At 49.6% G+C, this 20,000-nt stretch overlaps 1 protein-coding gene across 2 annotated transcripts in view; it reads left to right on the top strand.

Moving 5' to 3' along the window:
• The window catches only part of LOC121305515 (serine/threonine-protein kinase WNK3-like), a 31,752-nt gene that overhangs the window by 11,595 nt on the left and 157 nt on the right, over window positions 1–20,000 (top strand). Inside the window, exons 4-24 of one of the 2 annotated variants that reach the window (XM_041237161.1) lie at window positions 622–779; window positions 1,633–1,721; window positions 2,157–2,376; window positions 2,699–3,032; window positions 3,125–3,309; window positions 3,635–3,766; window positions 4,427–6,169; window positions 6,609–6,679; window positions 7,096–7,237; window positions 7,423–7,539; window positions 8,232–8,321; window positions 8,560–8,608; window positions 8,831–8,983; window positions 9,653–10,524; window positions 10,943–11,030; window positions 13,033–13,148; window positions 13,591–14,045; window positions 14,333–14,550; window positions 17,291–17,437; window positions 18,945–19,144; window positions 19,665–20,000. The exon at window positions 19,665–20,000 is cut by the window's right edge and continues 157 nt beyond it. In XM_041237161.1, coding sequence (XP_041093095.1) covers window positions 622–779; window positions 1,633–1,721; window positions 2,157–2,376; window positions 2,699–3,032; window positions 3,125–3,309; window positions 3,635–3,766; window positions 4,427–6,169; window positions 6,609–6,679; window positions 7,096–7,237; window positions 7,423–7,539; window positions 8,232–8,321; window positions 8,560–8,608; window positions 8,831–8,983; window positions 9,653–10,524; window positions 10,943–11,030; window positions 13,033–13,148; window positions 13,591–14,045; window positions 14,333–14,550; window positions 17,291–17,437; window positions 18,945–19,144; window positions 19,665–20,000 — 5,915 coding nt within the window. Of the gene's footprint in view, window positions 1–621; window positions 780–1,632; window positions 1,722–2,156; window positions 2,377–2,698; window positions 3,033–3,124; window positions 3,310–3,634; window positions 3,767–4,426; window positions 6,170–6,608; window positions 6,680–7,095; window positions 7,238–7,422; window positions 7,540–8,231; window positions 8,322–8,559; window positions 8,609–8,830; window positions 8,984–9,652; window positions 10,525–10,942; window positions 11,169–13,032; window positions 13,149–13,590; window positions 14,046–14,332; window positions 14,551–17,290; window positions 17,438–18,944; window positions 19,145–19,664 lie in introns of both variants that reach the window. The other variant, XM_041237160.1, reaches the window with a different exon arrangement.

The raw sequence follows: 20,000 nt of genomic DNA, 5'->3' as shown, positions 1-20,000 counted from the left end.
ACTGGACTCTATGAAGCTGAGGGAGTTCATTCTATATAGAGGGGGTGCAATTCAATATGTTAACAAGGGAACATTATTCAGCAGCTTTCACTGGACTCTATGAAGCTGAGGGAGTTCATTCTATATAGAGGGGGTGCAATTCAATATGTTAACAAGGGAACATTATTCAGCAGCTTTCACTGGACTCTATGAAGCTGAGGGAGTTCATTCTATATAGAGGGGGTGCAATTCAATATGTGAACAAGGGAACATTATTCAGCAGCTTTCACTGGACTCTATGAAGCTGAGGGAGTTCATTCTATATAGAGGGGGTGCAATTCAATATGTTAACAAGGGAACATTATTCAGCAGCTTTCACTGGACTCTATGAAGCTGAGGGAGTTCATTCTATATAGAGGGGGTGCAATTCAATATGTTAACAAGGGAACATTATTCAGCAGCTTTCATTCTAGTTTATGAAGCGCAATTAGTTCATTCTGTATAGAGGGGGGTGCAGAACCTTTGTCCAGCGGTGCAGTGCAGTTTATACACTGGGAGCGAGGCCTGTGTTTGTGTGCTGGTTTGTGTGTCCTTGGTCCCCTCACCGGTTTCCCTCCTCCCTCCCTCCTCGCTCCCTCGCAGGCACCCCTGAGTTCATGGCTCCAGAGATGTACGAGGAGCACTATGATGAGTCTGTGGATGTCTACGCCTTCGGCATGTGCATGCTGGAGATGGCCACTTCAGAATACCCGTACTCCGAGTGCCAGAACGCAGCCCAGATCTACCGCAAGGTCACCAGCGTGAGTGCCCGGGTACAGGGGGGGAGAGGAGAGGTAGAGGGAGGTAGAGGAGGGTACAGGGGGGGAGAGGAGATGTAGAGGGGGGTACAGGGGGGGAGAGGAGAGGTAGAGGGAGGTAGAGGAGGGGTAGAGGGAGGTAGAGGAGGGTACAGAGGGATACAGGGAAGTAGAGGAGGGTACAGGGGGATAGAGGAGGGGTAGAGGGAGGTAGAGGAGGGTACAGAGGGATACAGGGAAGTAGAGGAGGGTACAGGGGGGTAGAGGAGGGGTAGAGGGAGGGAGAGGAGGGTACAGAGGGATACAGGGAAGTAGAGGAGGGTACGGGGGGGTAGAGGAGGGGTAGAGGGAGGTAGAGGAGGGTACAGAGGTATACAGGGAAGTAGAGGAGGGTACGGGGGGGTAGAGGAGGGGTAGAGGGAGGTAGAGGAGGGGTAGAGGGAGGTAGAGGAGGGTACAGAGGGATACAGGGAAGTAGAGGAGGGTACGGGGGGTAGAGGAGGGGTAGAGGGAGGTAGAGGAGGGTACAGAGGAATACAAGGGGGTAGAGGGAGTTACAGGGTATTGTCAGAGTGTTGTTTGAGTGCAATGCTACTTCCATAAAGATCTAGCCCTAACTACAGCATGCAAAGATGTGGACTGCTTTCTTTCGAAAACAGAAATGTTCAAATCCGCCTGGCTTGGTGGTCTAGACTAAAGCTGTAAAAGTTTAAACTCTGAAGCAGCTCAATACAAACCCTGAACAGGTTTTTTGTTTTTTTTTGTTTTTTTTTGGGTAGCGTTTTGATAATAGAATAATCTTGTCGCTGAATACCAAGTGAGTTTCAACTGCTCGCTTCTTGTGCTTCATTCTCAGGGCATCAAACCCGCCAGCTTCGAGAAGGTGAGCGACCCAGAGATAAAGGAGATCATTGGGGGGTGCATCCGGCAGAACAAAAGTGAGAGGTGGGTGCTGCGCTGACCCAGAGGAAAGGGTCCCCTAGTAAAAACACAGCAGAGTGTAACACAGCATGGTAAAGCATAGGGAAGCATTGTAAAGCACAGAGAGGTCTGGAAAAGCATAGGGCAGCATTGTAAAGCACAGAGAGGTCTGGTGAAGCACAGGGAAGCATTGTAAAGCACAGAGAGGTCTGGTAAAGCATAGGGAAGCATTGTAAAGCACAGAGGGGTCTGGTAAAGCATAGGGAAGCATTGCAAAGCACAGAGAGGTCTGGTAAAGCATAGGGAATCATTGTAAAGCACAGAGAGGTCTGGTAAAGAATAGAGAAGCATTGTAAAGCACAGAGAGGACTGGTAAAGCATAGGGAAGCATTGTAAAGCACAGAGAGGTCTGCTAAAGCATAGGCAAGTATTGTAAAGCTCTCCTCCTCCTCCCTGCAGACTCTCTATAAAGGACCTGCTGACCCACGCGTTCTTCGCGGAGGACACCGGGGTGCGTGTGGAGCTGGCAGAGGACGATGATGGGGTGAAGGACTCCCTGGCCCTGCGGATCTGGGTGGAGGACCCCAAGAAGCTGAAAGGGAAGCACAAAGACAACGAGGCCATCGAGTTCAGCTACGACCTGGAGAATGACCTGCCAGAGGGGGTGACACAGGAGATGGTGAGAGACTGGAGTGGGAGGGGCTCGGGGCGTGGCAATGGGCACCCCCGCACCGTGACACCCACCCCCGCACCATTATGGGGGTGGGTAATGACTGACGGAACAAGACACAGAGAAGTCTGGTAAAGCATAGGGAAGCATTGTAAAGCACAGAGAGGTCTGGTAAAGCATAGGGAAGCATTGTAAAGCACAGAGAGGTTTGGTAAAGCACAGGGAAGCATTGTAAAGCACAGAGAGGTCTGGTAAAGCTGCATAAACACTTGTGGTAAACATTCGTAAGGGTTCTAGCCCCCGAACATCATCATCATCTTCATCATGCCAGGTGAAATCGGGTTTCTTCAACGAGAGCGACTCCAAGGTCGTGGCGAAGTCGATCCGCGACCGGGTCACGCTGATCAAGAAGTCCCGCGAGACGCGGCAGCTGCTGCGCGGCTACGAGGAGCGTCGCGACTCCCAGACCCCCTCGCTCGGGGGCGGCGTGTCCACCTCCTCCCAGCTCAGCGGCCTGCTGCCCTCCCTCAGCCAGCCTGCAGGGGGCGTGGCGGCGGTGCCCGTGACCGGAGGGACCCTGGGAGACGGTGAGGATCTCACTGAGGTGGACCAGCATGTGAGGCAGCAGCAGCAGAAGCAGCTTGGGCAGACCTCCACTCTCACAGGTACGACTCTGTGCATTTATTACAGAGAGAATATCGATTATAGTGCCTTCATCAGTTATTGAGGAGTCGGGTGCTCTGTGTTGCTTTCTCAGGTGACGGTACTGGGGAGAGCTGTGCCGGTCCCGCTGTTTTCTCGGACCCCGGCGCTGAGCAGCTCCTCTGCGGACACCACCAGGTTCCCAGCATGCAGCAGGCTGATCCGGGCTCGCAGAAGCAGTACCAGCAGGGTCACCAGCCACACCAACAACAGCCGGGCAGCTACCAGCAGGGCACTGTGGTGAGCTCCATGGACACCTTTTGAATGATTTATTGTGTTTATATGATAAGCCTCCCTCATCTCAGAAAAGGAGGTTCACTGCTGGAAGTTAGCAAGCTTGGGGGTCCAGTGGTTAGAGAAGGGACCTTGATAACAGGAGGTTCAAATCCCAGCTCAACCTCTGACTCACTGTGACCCTGAGCGAGTCACTTCACTTGTGCTCCGTCTTTCGGACGAGATGTCAAACACACGAGGTCCTATTGGAAGAGACTCTGCAGCAGCAGCAGCAGTTGTTGATGATGCACGGTTCTGAATAACCCTTCCATGCCTGTTTTGTGTGTTACAGATGACAGGGGCTGGATACTGTCAGCAGCAGATCGTGCAGCAACTACAGACACAGGGTTACACCCAGCTCCAGAGCCCTGTCATGAACACAGCCCCAGCAGCACAGCTGCCACTCAGCATCCCTGTTCAGCAGGTAGAGCCTGGGGTCTGAGAGAGCTCCTAAAGCATAGGGAAGCATTGTAAAGCACAGAGAGGACTGGTAAAGCATAGGGAAGCATTGTAAAGCACAGAGAGGACTGGTAAAGCATAGGGAAGCATTGTAAAGCACAGAGAGGTCTGCTAAAGCACAGGGAAGCATTGTAAAGCACAGAGAGGTCTGGTAAAGCATAGGGAAGCATTGTAAAGCACAGAGAGGACTGGTAAAGCATAGGGAAGCATTGTAAAGCACAGAGAGGTCTGGTAAAGCACAGGGAAGCATTGCAAAGCACAGAGGGGTCTGGTAAAGCACAGGGAAGCATTGCAAAGCACAGAGGGGTCTGGTAAAGCATATTAAAAAGCAAACCAAGTTTACTGCACTGTGTTTACTTTTGTTTATAAATATATGTGCATGTGTGTATGGATATATTTAGATATGTGTCTATATTATTAACCTATTCAATAGAGCTCAATTTCGAAATAACAAAAGAAACTTAAAAATATCAACCTTCTCCTTTCAGAGACACCCTGCATAAAATCTGTGCAAAATAATAAAAATAAAGATTATTATTTTTTTGCTTCTGCATTCGCTTCTCCTTTTTAACTGAACCCTTTCTCCTGCTCGCTCTTTTTCTCTCTCACCCTCCCACCCCTCCAGCACCCTGATGCCCCCCAGCAGCCTCACGGGATGGAGGGGCAGCCCCTAGCCCAGCTGCCATCGCAGGCAGGGTCTGGCACGATCCAGCTGGACTCTTCCACCGGCTCGGCACCTGCCGCCTCCACCACAAACCCCAGCCCCAGCCTGATGGCTCTCCCCCAGCCTCAGCCACAGGCTTTCCAGACCGGAGCGTGCCCCCAGGCAGGGGGTCCTGGACCGACGGCTACAGCTGTCGTGGATCCCAGTGATCCTGCTTGGGTTGCACCACAACAAAGTGTCCTGCAGCCACCACATCAAGCTCCAACAGCACAGGTAGCCCAACACCAGTCCGACTCCTTGCAGATTCAGCAGGCTTTAATGCAGCAGCAGCAGCAGCAGGCTTTCTTGTCTCAGCAGCCGTCGCATTTGCAATTGCATGGAGGTTTGACCGAGTCGCAAGTACAGCACCAGCAGCAGCAAATAATTCCCGGGCCACCTCCAGCCCAGAAGCACCCTTCTGTGGTTCAGGACTCCTTGCAGCTTCAACAGGCCTTAATGCAGCAACACATCAAGCAGCAGCAGCAGTACTTAGTGCAACAGCAGATGGATCCCCAGGCTTTCGTATCACAGCAGCAGCAGCGGGGACAGCAAGCCGCGTCGACGGGGCACGCCGCACAGTTTCAGGCAGAGCAGCGTTATTTACTACAGCAGGCGCAGCTCGGCTACCAACAGCAGCAGCCATCGCAGCAGCACCAGGCAACAGGCGGGCCGGTACCGGCACAGCAGCCATCGCAGCAGCACCAGGCAACAGGCGGGCCGGTACCGGCACAGCAGCCATCGCAGCAGCACCAGGCAACAGGCGGGCCGGTACCGGCACAGCAGCCATCGCAGCAGCACCAGGCAACAGGCGGGCCGGTACCGGCACAGCAGCCATCGCAGCAGCACCAGGCAACAGGCGGGCCGGTACCGGCACAGCAGCCATCGCAGCAGCACCAGGCAACAGGCGGGCCGGTACCGGCACAGCAGCCATCGCCGGCTGTAGTTCAGCGGGGCCAGCTGCCAGCGGCCGGACTGACCCCGCAGGTCGCACAGCAGCCTCAGCGACAGGACCTGCAGCAGCAGCAGCAGCAGCAAGCGGCCCACCTTCAGCAGGACCTGTTGCGATGGCAGCCAGCTCAGTTACAGGCTCAGCAGCCACCCGTCCAGCGGCAACAGCCCAGTCAAGCTGAACAGGGTCTGCAGCAGCAGACTGTGTTAAAATCTCAACAGCCACCGATGGTTCAGCTGCAGCAAGCCCACTTCCAACGACAGCTGGGTCAAGATCAGCAAAATGTGTCATTACAGCAGCAGCAGCCTGACCCTGTCCCTCAGCAACGCCACCTTCAGCTCCAGCACCCCGTGACTGTCCCTCTGTACAGCCAGGTAGTGGCGGGGGTCCCCCCCACGCAGCCCGCGCCCGCGGCTGCAGCAGCTCCGCCCTGCCTGGGCAGCGCAGCAGCCCGGCCCCCCCAGCAGCAGGCATTTGAGAGCCAGCAGTCGGGGGCTCAGGCCTTGCCGCCGCCACCCCTCCTCAGCCCCTCTCGCCTCGCCCTGCCTGCTTCCGACCCGGGGGGCGGCTGCCGTGCTGCCCCGGGACAGTGTTCTCCGCCACAGTCTGCGGATCGACAGGAGACCCCCGTGCCCGCCCCCGTGCCCGCTCCTGACGCCAGTCCCGTCCCTCAGCCCGCTGCTGGAGCTGCCCCCGCCGATAGCGGCCTAGTTGAGGTATAACCGGACATGCCTGGGGAGGGAGGGGGTGGGGACTGCATTGCAGAGAAACAGAAACCCTCTGTTTTCTAATGTGTTAAAACCAGAAAGACACTTGCTCGGGTAGACGATCCTGCTAGCTAACCCTTTTAGCGTTGGCATGGGGCGGGGGGGGGGGGTTATTATTTTTATTTTATTTTTTGTTTATTGGGAATGAGAAGAATAAAAAAAATAAAAATAAAAAAAATTCTATGAAGAAATTATTGATTTTTTTTTTAATGTATCAAATGACGCAGCTTGTGTTCTGGTTCATTTCAAAGAAAGATTTATTTGGCAGTTAATGTGTTTAATTGGTGGGGACGGGGGGGACGACGGGGGGGACGGGACAGGGGACGTAGCTGGCACACGGGTTCACTTCTTGCTGCTGTGGTTTTTATCAACTGGTGTCTCCCGATAGGAGCTGAGGGCTCAGCGCACAAGGAGAGAAAGCTTGGATCAGTCATGGCAAAAACAAGACTCTGTCCTCGGGTAACTGTCTCCCTTTTCTAGTGCTTTATATAGAGCTAGATAGTTTCCTCCTCTTCTGCAATGCCTGTTTGTGTTATTTTATATAAAGCGCTCTGAAACGTGTTTTATCGATGTGATAAATAAATACATTTTCTCTGGTGTTCTGTTGGGGTTTTTTTGCCAGACTCCTTTATCCCAGGCGACTCGCACAGGTGTTAGAGGGCAGCGCAGGGTTTCAATGCAAGCTTCATATTTAAATACAGTGTAGTTTACAGCAAGGGCAGATAATAACACTGCTAGAATCCAATATGATCTAGGAGGCAACAAGTTAGGATTACAATGAGTTGTATGTACAATTCATAGTAGTGAAATAGTGCATTAGCTGAGGGTCCAGTAAGAGGCAACAAACTATCTCTCTCTCTCTCTCTCTCTCTCAGAGGCCCGCTGGATGTGCAGAGCACTGCGATGGTGGAGGAGGAGGCCGGGGGGAATGGCAAGTTAGACAAACCCAAACCACAGAGGAGGACGTCCTGCCAGAGAGCAGACAAGAGCACCCGCTTCCAACTCACCATGCTGCGGGTACAACCCAGCACCCTGCATTCAGCACCCAGCACCCAGCACCCAACACACAGCACTCACACTCAGCACCCAGCACTCAGCACTCACACACAGTGTACTCTGTACTGTGCTCAGCACGCCCTGTTCCACGCGCTGCGCAGAGAGCCGACGGTAATGCCCGCTCCCCGCTCCTCTCTCCTCTTCAGGTCTCCTCGAGTGGAGACAACATGGTGGAGTGCCAGCTGGAGACACACAATAACAAGATGGTGACCTTCAAGTTCGACATCGACGGAGACGCACTCGAGGACATTGCAGAGTACATGGTGAGAGAGGCAGGGTAACACACACACACAGGCAGCAGGGAATTCACACAGACACAGACAGGGAGGGGGGAATTCACCAGCCTCTCATTCCTGCCTAGTTTTGTGTGTCTCTGTCTGTCTCTCTGTGTATCTCTGTCTCTGTGTGTTTGTGTTTCTCTGTGTGTATCTCTGTGTGTGTGTTTCTGTGTATATATCTGTCTCTGTGTATGTCTCTGTCTCTGTGTGTGTGTTTCTGTGTGTATATCTGTGTGTGAGTGTGTGTGTGTGTGTGTGTATCTCTGTCTCTGTGTGTATCTTTCTCTGTATGTGTGTTTCTGTGTGTATATGTGTGTGTGTATCTCTGTCTCTGTGTGTGTGTATCTCTGTCTCTGTGTGTATTTCTGTCTCTGTGTGTGTTTCTGTGTGTATATGTGTGTGTGTATCTCTGTCTCTGTGTGTATCTCTGTCTCTGTGTGTGTGTATGTGTGTGTGTATCTCTGTCTCTGTGTGTATCTCTGTCTCTGTGTGTGTGTTTCTGTGTGTATATCTGTGTGTGTATATCTGTCTCTGTGTGTATCTCTGTCTCTGTGTGTGTGTATGTGTGTGTGTATCTCTGTCTCTGTGTATGTCTCTGTCTCTGTGTGTGTGTTTCTGTGTGTATATGTGTGTGTGTATCTCTGTCTCTGTGTATATCTCTGTCTCTCTGTGTGCAGGTGGAGGAGGACTTTGTGCTGGACCTGGAGAAGGAGAAGTTTGTGGAGGAGCTTCACTGCATCGTGGCTCAGGCCCTGGAGATCCTGCAGGTCAGCCAGTGGGGGGCCGGGGGGAGCTGGGAGGATCACACGTCAGCCAGTCAGGGAGGGGGGAGGATCATGGGTCAGCCAGTCAGGGAGGGGGGGATCACAGGTTAGGTATTCAGGGTGAACCTAACCACTTCCAAGCAGAAATCCCAGGTAAGTGTATTTAAAAATCAACCAATAAATGAATGAAAACGTGTTGTTACCCTGGTTGAAAAGAGCCTTAGTGTGTGTTTCATTTCAGACTGGATCCACAGAGCAGCTTCAGATGAACCCACCTCCCCCACCTCAGCGTAAGTGAGCCGGTTTCACAGGTGAACAGGGCTTGTGCTGGAACTCCAGCATCGCCTGTCTTAAAGAAGTGTTTACCGAGTGTTTCAAATCCAGCCTGCTGGCCGTCCCTCTGCAATCGAGGACAGTTTGACATGACAGTGTAGTGCTGGGGGCAGTCCCCGTGCACACTAGCACAGTTAATCCATTAACATTGCTAATCTCCTGTTTCCCCGTTCCCCCAGTGGATTCCTCCCAGTCCTCCCCAGTAGGTCGCTGGCGGTTCTTCATCAACCAGACCATCAGACACCGTGAGTCCCAGTCTGGCCAGGGTGCCCCCATGACCCCTGCTGGAGACTCTGCAGAACTGCAGCCTGGAGGTGATGACACTGCTGCAGGTAATAGTTTTGAATCATCCACCCTCTATATAGAATGAACTCCCTCAGCTTCATAGAGTCCAGTGAAAGCTGCTGAATAATGTTCCCTTGTTAACATATTGAATTGCACCCCCTCTATATAGAATGAACTCCCTCAGCTTCATAGAGTCCAGTGAAAGCTGCTGAATAATGTTCCCTTGTTAACATATTGAATTGCACCCCCTCTATATAGAATGAACTCCCTCAGCTTCATAGAGTCCAGTGAAAGCTGCTGAATAATGTTCCCTTGTTAACATATTGAATTGCACCCCCTCTATATAGAATGAACTCCCTCAGCTTCATAGAGTCCAGTGAGAGCTGCTGAATAATGTTCCCTTGTTAACATATTGAATTGCACCCCCTCTATATAGAATGAACTCCCTCAGCTTCATAGAGTCCAGTGAAAGCTGCTGAATAATGTTCCCTTGTTAACAAACTCCAGACCAGCGCTTTGGAGTTTCCTCTCTATATACTTAACTGTAAATCGACAAAAATGGAAAAATGTGACATTTCGAAATCTAACATGAAACGCTGCTGTGCTGCTGTTGTGGCTTCCTGTAGGGCGATAGATAGATAGATCAATAAATAAATACATTACAGGACTACTAACAAAGGCACTCAAAGCTTGCTCTTAATTGTGCTTGTGTTTAGCTGAAGAGGGCAAGCACATGGCCAGCCAGCCTCTACCTGGCTCTGCAGCGCTCCCTGACCCCTCCGCTACCACGACTGCTGCTCCAGCTGCTGCACCTGCTGCAGGGGGGGTCTTGCAGGCTGGGGTGGGGGGTCCCCAAACCCGCGCCGCCGCGATCGAAGGAGGGGAAACAACGACCACCCCGGCAGGGCCTCGACGAAGCAGCGCAGAAGAATGCGCCCCCATCCCGGTGGGCCCCTCGGCCGCACCCGAACAAGAAGAATCAGAGCTGAACCAGGGTCCCGTTCGCGCCCGCAGCGCCACCCCGGAGCCTTGCGTTCAGCCCCTTGCCCTGACCCCCGTGGAACCCCTGGAGCCACCCCAGAACCAGGGCGGGACCCCCGCTTCCAACCCCAGCCCGGCCCAGCCCTCCTCGGTGCCGGAGTCGGACGGGGAGGGCCCCCCGAAGATGGATTTCGTGGACAACCGCATCAAGACTCTGGACGAGAAGCTGCGGACCCTGCTGTACCCGGAGCACAGCGGGACAGGGGCCCCCGCCGGCTCGGTGCCCCCCCTGACTGCCTCGGAAGAGGGCCCTGGGGGGGAGGAGGCCGTCCCGGACTCGAAGCCTTCCTCCTCCTCCTCCTCCAGGTCATCCTCCTGCTCGGACCTCACCGCGGTCACCGCCAGTCAGGGGCCGGAGGTCACCGAGGACGGGAGGGCAGCGCTTCAGATTCCTGACCCCGCGGAGAGGGAAGGGGCAGATCTCGCTGGCCCCTCCCAGCCTGCGGTGAATCAGCTGCCCCCTCCCTGCTCTTTCTCCTGCCCGCTCTTCGGCCGAGACTCCCCCTCCGCAGCGGCCAGGGCTCTGCCCGTTGAGCCGGCGGTGCTTGTAAGTTCAGTCCGCCGAGACGCTGAGAAGCTGCTCTGTGTTCCCCATTCCCAAACAGCCTCGCAGTTCAGAGCTCCTTTCGAAGGGTCCACTCTGGTGCACCGTCGGCATTGTCAAAATAACGGAATAGAAAAGACAGTTAAGTTATGTGTTTTGTTTTAGTTTTTTTTTTTATTTTATTTTAATCTGCGATTTTAAGAGGACAGATATCAATCCCCAGTGCACCAGAGCGGACATTTCTATAAAGAGCTTTGAAGCAGGCTTTGAGATGCCAAGTGTAAAAAGCTGCAGGGATGTTAATGAAAAGGACAGGTCTGTTAAACAGTTGTAGCGACACGTGGGGGGCGGAACGCTGTGTTTTTTCAATGTCGGTGGTGCGATGCTGCCAGTTTTTAAACCTCTGCTGGTTTCTCTCCAGGCGATCCTCCCCCACTCTGAAGCCTCTTCCCCTGCAGACCCAGGCCAGGGAGCCCTCAGAGCTGGAGCACACAAGCTGCAAGCAGGAGGTGGATATTTTGGCCTAAGCTTTACTTGTCCTAGTCTCAGAAACCCTGTTAGCAAGAAATCGTGGAGTCGCAAATTGAAAAGCTGGGCTTACAAGCTGCACTCGAGCAGCCTTTTCAAGAGGTCAAGAGTCCGTCAAGGTAGCGTGCCGAGCGCCAGGGGGTTACAACGCACCCAGAAATAACGATGATGAGAATGTTAGACACCATCCCTATTAATTTCCTTTTGACTTTTAAGTTTTTAAAATATGATTTCTGCTAACAAGATGTGTGCGTGTGTGTCTGTGTGTGTACTGTGTATATATAATATATAATACTGAAGGCATTCGCTCACAGCCAAAGCTTTTTCGAGGCTCTTTTATATATTAATGTCTCTGCAGTGTGTTAAGCGACAGTTCACAGCAATGACATGGAAGTCATCAATCATTTCTGTTTTGCTCGATGGCGTTTGTAAAGATGGGGTCGGTCGCAGGGAGACAGAGAGAGAGAGAGAGAGGGAGACGGAGAGAGAGAGACAGAGAGGGAGACGGTGAGAGAGACGGGGAGACAGAGGGGGAGATGGAGAGAGAGACAGGGGGAGACGGAGAGAGAGACGGAGAGAGAGACAGAGGGAGACGGAGAGAGAGAAATGGAGAGAGAGATTTTGATTTATTCTCACCACTCTTGGTATTCCTGTAATTTCATCACACATTTCTTTGTATGTATATATCTATATACACACAGTAATGAAGGTATTGATTTGTTTCTATTGATTTCATTTTAAACCCCTCCCTCCCCCCTCTCCCTGTGTGCTGTTCTGTCCTCCTCACCAGATTTAGACTAGCTTCATGTTGACATGTGCAACGGAAAGGGAGCCCTTCAGAACCAGACTGGATCACACGCTCCAGAACCAAAACACAGCAGGATGTTGTAAAGGAGTCCTAGGCTTTAAAACCGAGTTCCTGTCAGTGCTCGTTAATGGAGGCTTCGTCGCAGTATCGTTAGCTTTGGGTAGCATGGTACAGTGCTGTGTAAGAGACTCTCCTGTTTTTGTGATCCAGTCTGGTTACGTTGGGCTTCCCTGGCTGTGTGAAGGGGGGTTCGGGTTGGATATGTGATGTTTAGGAGATCCGGGGCTGGCGTGTGATCTACAGGATTTTCACACATGAAATCCAACGTGAAATACTACTGTGCTGGCTTCTGGGTAGACTTTCTTTCGGGGTGGTGATATCATGTTGTAGTTTTGATTTACAACACAATGTTAAATTAAAAAAAATAAATAAATAAGATCTGTGTTCACGTGTTTCATTTTTAATTCTGTTTCAATTTTAAAATTGCAGGCGACGCAAAACCTTTTGGCCAGAGCTGTGTTTTGTTTTAGAAAAGACATTTCTTGATGCAGTCGGACCGGCTGGATTTCCCCAGGCATCACTTCCACTCTGAGTTGCTCTCGACGGGGACGGGGTGGGGGGGGTGGGGGGTGTGTTTGGAGGGCGAAACTGTTTGTTTGTATTGCATTTCGCTGCTTGTGTAGTTTTTGTTTTTGTGAATTGCACTGCACTCTGTTTTAAATACAGGAAGTCCTCAAGAGTTACGAACACCACACCTACCAACTGACCGCTTTCAGCTCACCTGAAGCGTGAGACAGATATAGATAGATAGATAGATACTCTGCGGAAGGAGTGACTGCATTTCGTTTCAAACTAAATTAGCTGTTTTGCTCACAGTTCAGCGGGTATAGCTCCATGGTGTTGTTGTTGGCACCGTTTTGAAAAGGCTCGTCCCGTTCATAGCAGCGCGAGTGTTGCATGAATCCCATTTGAAAACTTGTTTATCTGAGTTAGCGGCAGACTTGGTTTCTCCAAGGTGTTCGTAACTCTCTTTAGATTTGTATAGGGTAAGGATGCCTGTGTGTGTGTGTGTGTGTGTGTGTGTGTGTGTGTGTGTGTGTGTGTGTATCTATATATTTATATAATGTGTATAGATCTCTGTAGATAGTGTTTTTTGTGTTTGGTTTGTGTCACAGAGGGCAGTGTGCGCCACGCTGGTGAACTCTTTGAATCGACCTCGGAGCGCAGTGAGGGGCCCGACGCTGACCCCAGCCCTGCCAGAGAGGGGCCCCAGCAGAGGGGTCGCTTCCAGGTACGGGCAGCGCTGCTTAACCCCTGAAGCACCAGATGCGCTCTCTCTGTACCTGTGCCGGTCTCGTATACGTTTTACGTAACCAGTTTTGCCATTTTAACAAAAAATGCGAGGTGGGGTTACTGTTAAAAAAATAATGTAGCTGAGAGAAAATTACAAACAAACAAACAAACAAATAAATACAATTACAAGGCAGCCTGTCCTCAAATGAGACAGCGGCACTGAATGGGTTAATTGTGCTGTAACCCGGGCTAAATGTCACCTATGTGTTCTTAGCAATGCCAGCCCTGACACTCTGCAGAGCTGAATGTAGGGACAGATGAGAGATCACTGGCTTAAAATGAGAGACTTCTAGTGGAAGCACCTGTCGCTGAATTAATTCAGTTTTATTATTATTATTATTATTATTTATTTATTTATTTATTTATTTATTTTTATTAAGGTCACGACTGTGCTACAAGAAGCCACACCCACTCCCCCTAGATCTGCAGATGAGGGGTCCCCCGAACAGAACGGGGGTTCGGAGGAGACTAGGGGGGCCCTGGAATTCACCGGGGACTCACGGGAGCAGGAGAAGACGACGGGCCGGTTCTCAGTGAGGCGAGCCCTGGGACCAGAGCAGCAGAACCAGGGTCCTGGGGAAACAGACAGCTCCTCCGTCACCCCAGAGCGTGACTCAGAGTCCAGATCGACCTCCTCCTCCTCCTCCTCCTCCTCAAAGTCAGGGGGCTGGGCCAGCCCACCACAGCCCAGCACAGACCGGGTGAGCCCCCCCAGGGCCTGCCCCCCCCAGCAGGAGCAGGGGACCCCGAGGCTGCCCTCCTCCTCCTCCCCCCCCTTCAGCAGCGACGAGGAATCGGAGGATCTGAGGAGAGAGCTGCACACGCTCAGAGAGAAGTGCGTGTCTTGCCAGGCAGAACATCTCGGTTCAGTTTAGCTCAGTGCAATCCCATTCAGTCTAGTCCCATTCAGCTCCACTCTGTTCTTTTGTAGTTTCATTCGGCAGGGCTAAGAACACACAGTGAGGGCTGCATGTTACACTTAACAGCAACGGCTGACAGTAATGTCAAAGCCTCTTCTGGTTTCAGTCACACTAACGAAGGCGCTAAAGCTGATCTTTCAATGGCTTCCCAGCTGGTTTAAAGTGACGCTGTCTCCCCCCCACCTCTCTCTCGCTCGCTCAGGCACATCCAGGAGGTTGTGACTCTCCAAGCCCAGCAGAACCGGGAGCTGCAGCAGCTGTACATGCAGCTCCACCAGCTGAAGGGGTGCAAGACCCCCCCGGCGCCCCACGGGCTGCCCTCGCAGTGCCCATCTCCTCGCCGGCCGCGCTCTGCCAAGGGGAAGCTACGCAGCCGCCCCCAGTCACTCACGCAGAACGACAATGGGCTGCTCAACACTGGTGACTATTATTATCATTATTATCATTATTATTATTATTATTATTATTATTATTATTATTATTATTATTATTATTGTATTTGCCAGACCCCTTTATCCCAGGCGACTCACGCAGGTGTTACAGGGCAGCGCAGACAGGGTTACAGTGCAAGCTTCGTATTTAAACACAGTGTTGTTTACAGCAAGCGCAGATAATAACACTGCTAGAATCCAATATGAACTAGGATGCCGTGTATAATAATAACACTGCTAGAATCCAATATGAACTAGGATGCCGTGTATAATAATAACACTGCTAGAATCCAATATGAACTAGGATGCCGTGTATAATAATAACACTGCTAGAATCCAATATGAACTAGGATGCCGTGTATAATAATAACACTGCTAGAATCCAATATGAACTAGGATGCCGTGTATAATAATAACACTGCTAGAATCCAATATGAACTAGGATGCTGTGTATAATAATAACACTGCTAGAATACAATATGAACTAGGATGCCGTGTATAATAATAACACTGCTAGAATCCAATATGAACTAGGATGCCGTGTATAATAATAACACTGCTAGAATCCAATATGAACTAGGATGCCGTGTATAATAATAACACTGCTAGAATCCAATATGAACTAGGATGCCGTGTATAATAATAACACTGCTAGAATACAATATGAACTAGGATGCTGTGTATAATAATAACACTGCTAGAATCCAATATGAACTAGGATGCCGTGTATAATAATAACACTGCTAGAATCCAATATGAACTAGGATGCCGTGTATAATAATAACACTGCTAGAATCCAATATGAACTAGGATGCCGTGTATAATAATAACACTGCTAGAATCCAATATGAACTAGGATGCCGTGTATAATAATAACACTGCTAGAATCCAATATGAACTAGGATGCCGTGTATAATAATAACGCTGCTAGAATACAATATGAACTAGGATGCCGTGTATAATAATAACACTGCTAGAATACAATATGAACTAGGATGCCGTGTATAATAATAACACTGCTAGAATACAATATGAACTAGGATGCCGTGTATAATAATAACGCTGCTAGAATACAATATGAACTAGGATGCCGTGTATAATAATAACACTGCTAGAATACAATATGAACTAGGATGCCGTGTATAATAATAACACTGCTAGAATACAATATGAACTAGGATGCCGTGTATAATAATAACACTGCTAGAATACAATATGAACTAGGATGCCGTGTATAATAATAACACTGCTAGAATACAATATGAACTAGGATGCCGTGTATAATAATAACACTGCTAGAATCCAATATGAACTAGGATGCCGTGTATAATAATAACACTGCTAGAATACAATATGAACTAGGATGCCGTGTATAATAATAACACTGCTAGAATACAATATGAACTAGGATGCCGTGTATAATAATAACACTGCTAGAATACAATATGAACTAGGATGCCGTGTATAATAATAACACTGCTAGAATACAATATGAACTAGGATGCCGTGTATAATAATAACACTGCTAGAATACAATATGAACTAGGATGCCGTGTATAATAATAACACTGCTAGAATCCAATATGAACTAGGATGCCGTGTATAATAATAACACTGCTAGAATCCAATATGAACTAGGATGCCGTGTATAATAATAACACTGCTAGAATCCAATATGAACTAGGATGCCGTGTATAATAATAACACTGCTAGAATCCAATATGAACTAGGATGCCGTGTATAATAATAACACTGCTAGAATCCAATATGAACTAGGATGCTGTGTATAATAATAACACTGCTAGAATCCAATATGAACTGGGATGCCGTGTATAATAATAACACTGCTAGAATCCAATATGAACTAGGATGCCGTGTATAATAATAACACTGCTAGAATACAATATGAACTAGGATGCCGTGTATAATAATAACACTGCTAGAATCCAATATGAACTAGGATGCCGTGTATAATAATAACACTGCTAGAATACAATATGAACTAGGATGCCGTGTATAATAATAACACTGCTAGAATCCAATATGAACTAGGATGCCGTGTATAATAATAACACTGCTAGAATCCAATATGAACTAGGATGCCGTGTATAATAATAACACTGCTAGAATACAATATGAACTAGGATGCCGTGTATAATAATAACACTGCTAGAATAATATGAACTAGGATGCCGTGTATAATAATAACACTGCTAGAATACAATATGAACTAGGATGCCGTGTATAATAATAACACTGCTAGAATCCAATATGAACTAGGATGCTGTGTATAATAATAACACTGCTAGAATCCAATATGAACTAGGATGCCGTGTATAATAATAACACTGCTAGAATCCAATATGAACTAGGATGCTGTGTATAATAATAACACTGCTAGAATACAATATGAACTAGGATGCCGTGTATAATAATAACACTGCTAGAATACAATATGAACTAGGATGCCGTGTATAATAATAACACTGCTAGAATCCAATATGAACTAGGATGCTGTGTATAATAATAACACTGCTAGAATCCAATATGAACTAGGATGCTGTGTATAATAATAACACTGCTAGAATCCAGTATGAACTAGGATGCAACAAGTTAGGATCACAGCGAGTTATATCTACAATGCAAGGAGGGGGGATAACTGGTGTCTTCAGAGTCCAGTCAAACTGCTCCATGAATCTCTCTCCTCTCCCCTCCCCGCCTCTCTCCAGGTGCCCAGCCAATCTGCTGCCCCTCTGCTCCCTCCTCTTGCCTGCTCACCCACTCCTCTTCCTCCTCCTCCTCGCTCTTCGATTCCCACATGAACGTCCAGGAGACCCTGCAGAGCCTTGGCTGCCAGCAGGGAGTCACAGAGCAAGGTGGGGCTATCGTATGTCTGTCAGCCACCGCGCCCCCCCCCCCCCCCCCCCCCCAGTATGGACTGTGCAAGTGAAGACCTTTCAAAATCTAGCCCATAGTATTTACAGTATATAGTTACAAACCTCTGTTGCATTCAATTCCATTCCATTCAACTCCATTCACTTCTTAAATTAAAGTTCTGATTTAAATTAAAGTTTAAATAATAAGCATCCGTAACAGTTACACTGCTCTGCTTGACTCGCTCTCTTCTAGTTTCAATAACACTGATGAAGCTCTAGAGCCCAAACGCTGCTCTGCTTGACTCAGTTTAGTTTCAGTAACACTGATGAAGGCACTGGAGCCCAAACGCTGGTCTGCTTGACCAAACGCACTGGTCTGCTTGACTCAGTTAACACTGATGAAGGCACTGGAGCCCAAACGCTGGTCTGCACTCAGTTTAGTTTCACATGAAGGCACTGAGCCCAAACGACTCAGCAATAACTGATGAAGCCTAGAGCCCAAACGCTGCTCTGCTTGACTCGCTCTCTTCTAGTTTCAATAACACTGATGAAGCTCTAGAGCCCAAACGCTGCTCTGCTTGACTCAGTTTAGTTTCAATAACACTGATGAAGCTCTAGAGCCCAAACGCTGCTCTGCTTGACTCAGTTTCTAGTTTCAGTAACACTGAACTTCAAGAGATCTACCCGCGCGAGACTGAGAAACCGAACAGACCGTTTACTGGAGCCCAAACGCTGCTCTGCTTGACTCGCTCTCTTCTAGTTTCAATAACACTGATGAAGCTCTAGAGCCCACTAGAGCCCAAACGCTGCTCTGCTTGACTCAGTTTAGTTTCAGTAACACTGATGAAGCTCTAGAGCCCAAACGCTGCTCTGCTTGACTCGCTCTCTTCTAGTTTCAATAACACTGATGAAGCACTAGAGCCCAAACGCTGCTCTGCTTGACTCAGTTTAGTTTCAGTAACACTGATGAAGGCACTGGAGCCCAAACGCTGGTCTGCTTGACTCAGTTTAGTTTCAGTAACACTGATGAAGGCACTGGAGCCCAAACGCTGGTCTGCTTGACTCAGTTTAGTTTCAATAACACTGATGAAGGCACTAGAGCCCAAACGCTGCTCTGCTTGACTCAGTTTAGTTTCAGTAACACTGATGAAGGCACTAGAGCCCAAACGCTGCTCTGCTTGACTCAGTTTAGTTTCAGTAACACTGATGAAGGCACTAGAGCCCAAACGCTGGTCTGCTTGACTCAGTTTAGTTTCAGTAACACTGATGAAGGCACTAGAGCCCAAACGCTGGTCTGCTTGACTCAGTTTAGTTTCAGTAACACTGATGAAGGCACTAGAGCCCAAACGCTGGTCTGCTGCTTAACACTGACTCCCAAACGCTGGTCTGCTTGACTCAGTTTAGTTTCACTAACACTGATGAAGGCACTGGAGCCCAAACACTGGTCTGCTTGACTCGCTCTCTTCTCAGTAACACTGGTGGTTGCTGTGTGCCCCCTCCCCTCCAGGTCCTGTGATGTGCAGCAATGCCAACGTCTGCCAGCAGGGCTCTGCCAATAAGAAGGGCACGTTCACGGATGAGCTGCACAAGCTGGTTGATGATTGGACGAAGGAGACGATGGGCACCGCCCACACGAAGCCCAGCCTGAACCAGATCAAGCAGATTCAACAGAAGCAGGAGATCGGTGTGTGGAGCAAACCTCTCGAGGTGAGCTGTCATTTATAACAGAGTCCAGCAGTGTGGTACAGCATAGAGACTGCAGCATGGGCAAACACAGAGCGGCATGATAAAGCATAGGAGAGCATTGTAAAGTACAGAGAGGTCTGGTAAAGCACAGGGAAGCATTGTAAAGCATAGAGAGGTCTGGTAAAGCATAGGGAAGCATTGTAAAGCACAGAGAGATCTGGTAAAGCACAGGGAAGCATTGTAAAGCACAGAGAGGTCTGGTAAAGCATAGGGAAGCATTGTAAAGCACAGAGATGTCTGGTAAAGCATAGGGAAGCATTGTAAAGCACAGAGAGGTGTGGTAAAGCATAGGGAAGCATTGTAAAGCACAGAGAGGTCTGGTAAAGCATAGGGAAGCATTGTAAAGCACAGAGAGGTCTGGTAAAGCATAGGGAAGCATTGCAAAGCACAGAGAGGTCTGGTAAAGCATAGGGAAGCATTGTAAAACAGAGGAGGGTGGATGGCTCTGACATATATCATTTATTGTAATTTTTTTCCCCAGGGTTCTCCAGCTGGGTGGTTCTCGTCTGTGACCCCAGTCCCAGTCCCTTCCATCCCAATCCAGACTGGTACCTCCCCATCCTCTTCCTCCTCCTCCTCCTCCTCCTCCTCCTCCTCCTCCTCCTTCCCAGCAGCCCCTCCTGCAGTAGCCTTGTACCCAGCTCCGCACCCGTGTACCTACAGCACAGGAAGTAGCGGCTACCCAGCACAACCCTGGACAGGAAGCCCAGCTGTTTCCCCCCTACAGAGCCAGCAACAGCAGCAGCAGCAGCAACTGCCTGCCAGCCAGCTCCCCTCCACTGGGAACGGGATACACGGCCGGGGGCAGCCTGGACCC

This window comes from Polyodon spathula, chromosome 43 (assembly GCF_017654505.1).
Source record: "Polyodon spathula isolate WHYD16114869_AA chromosome 43, ASM1765450v1, whole genome shotgun sequence".
Lineage (NCBI taxonomy): Eukaryota > Metazoa > Chordata > Actinopteri > Acipenseriformes > Polyodontidae > Polyodon > Polyodon spathula.
Note: the sequence above shows the minus strand (reverse complement) of the source record. Positions and strands in the feature narration are given on the sequence as shown.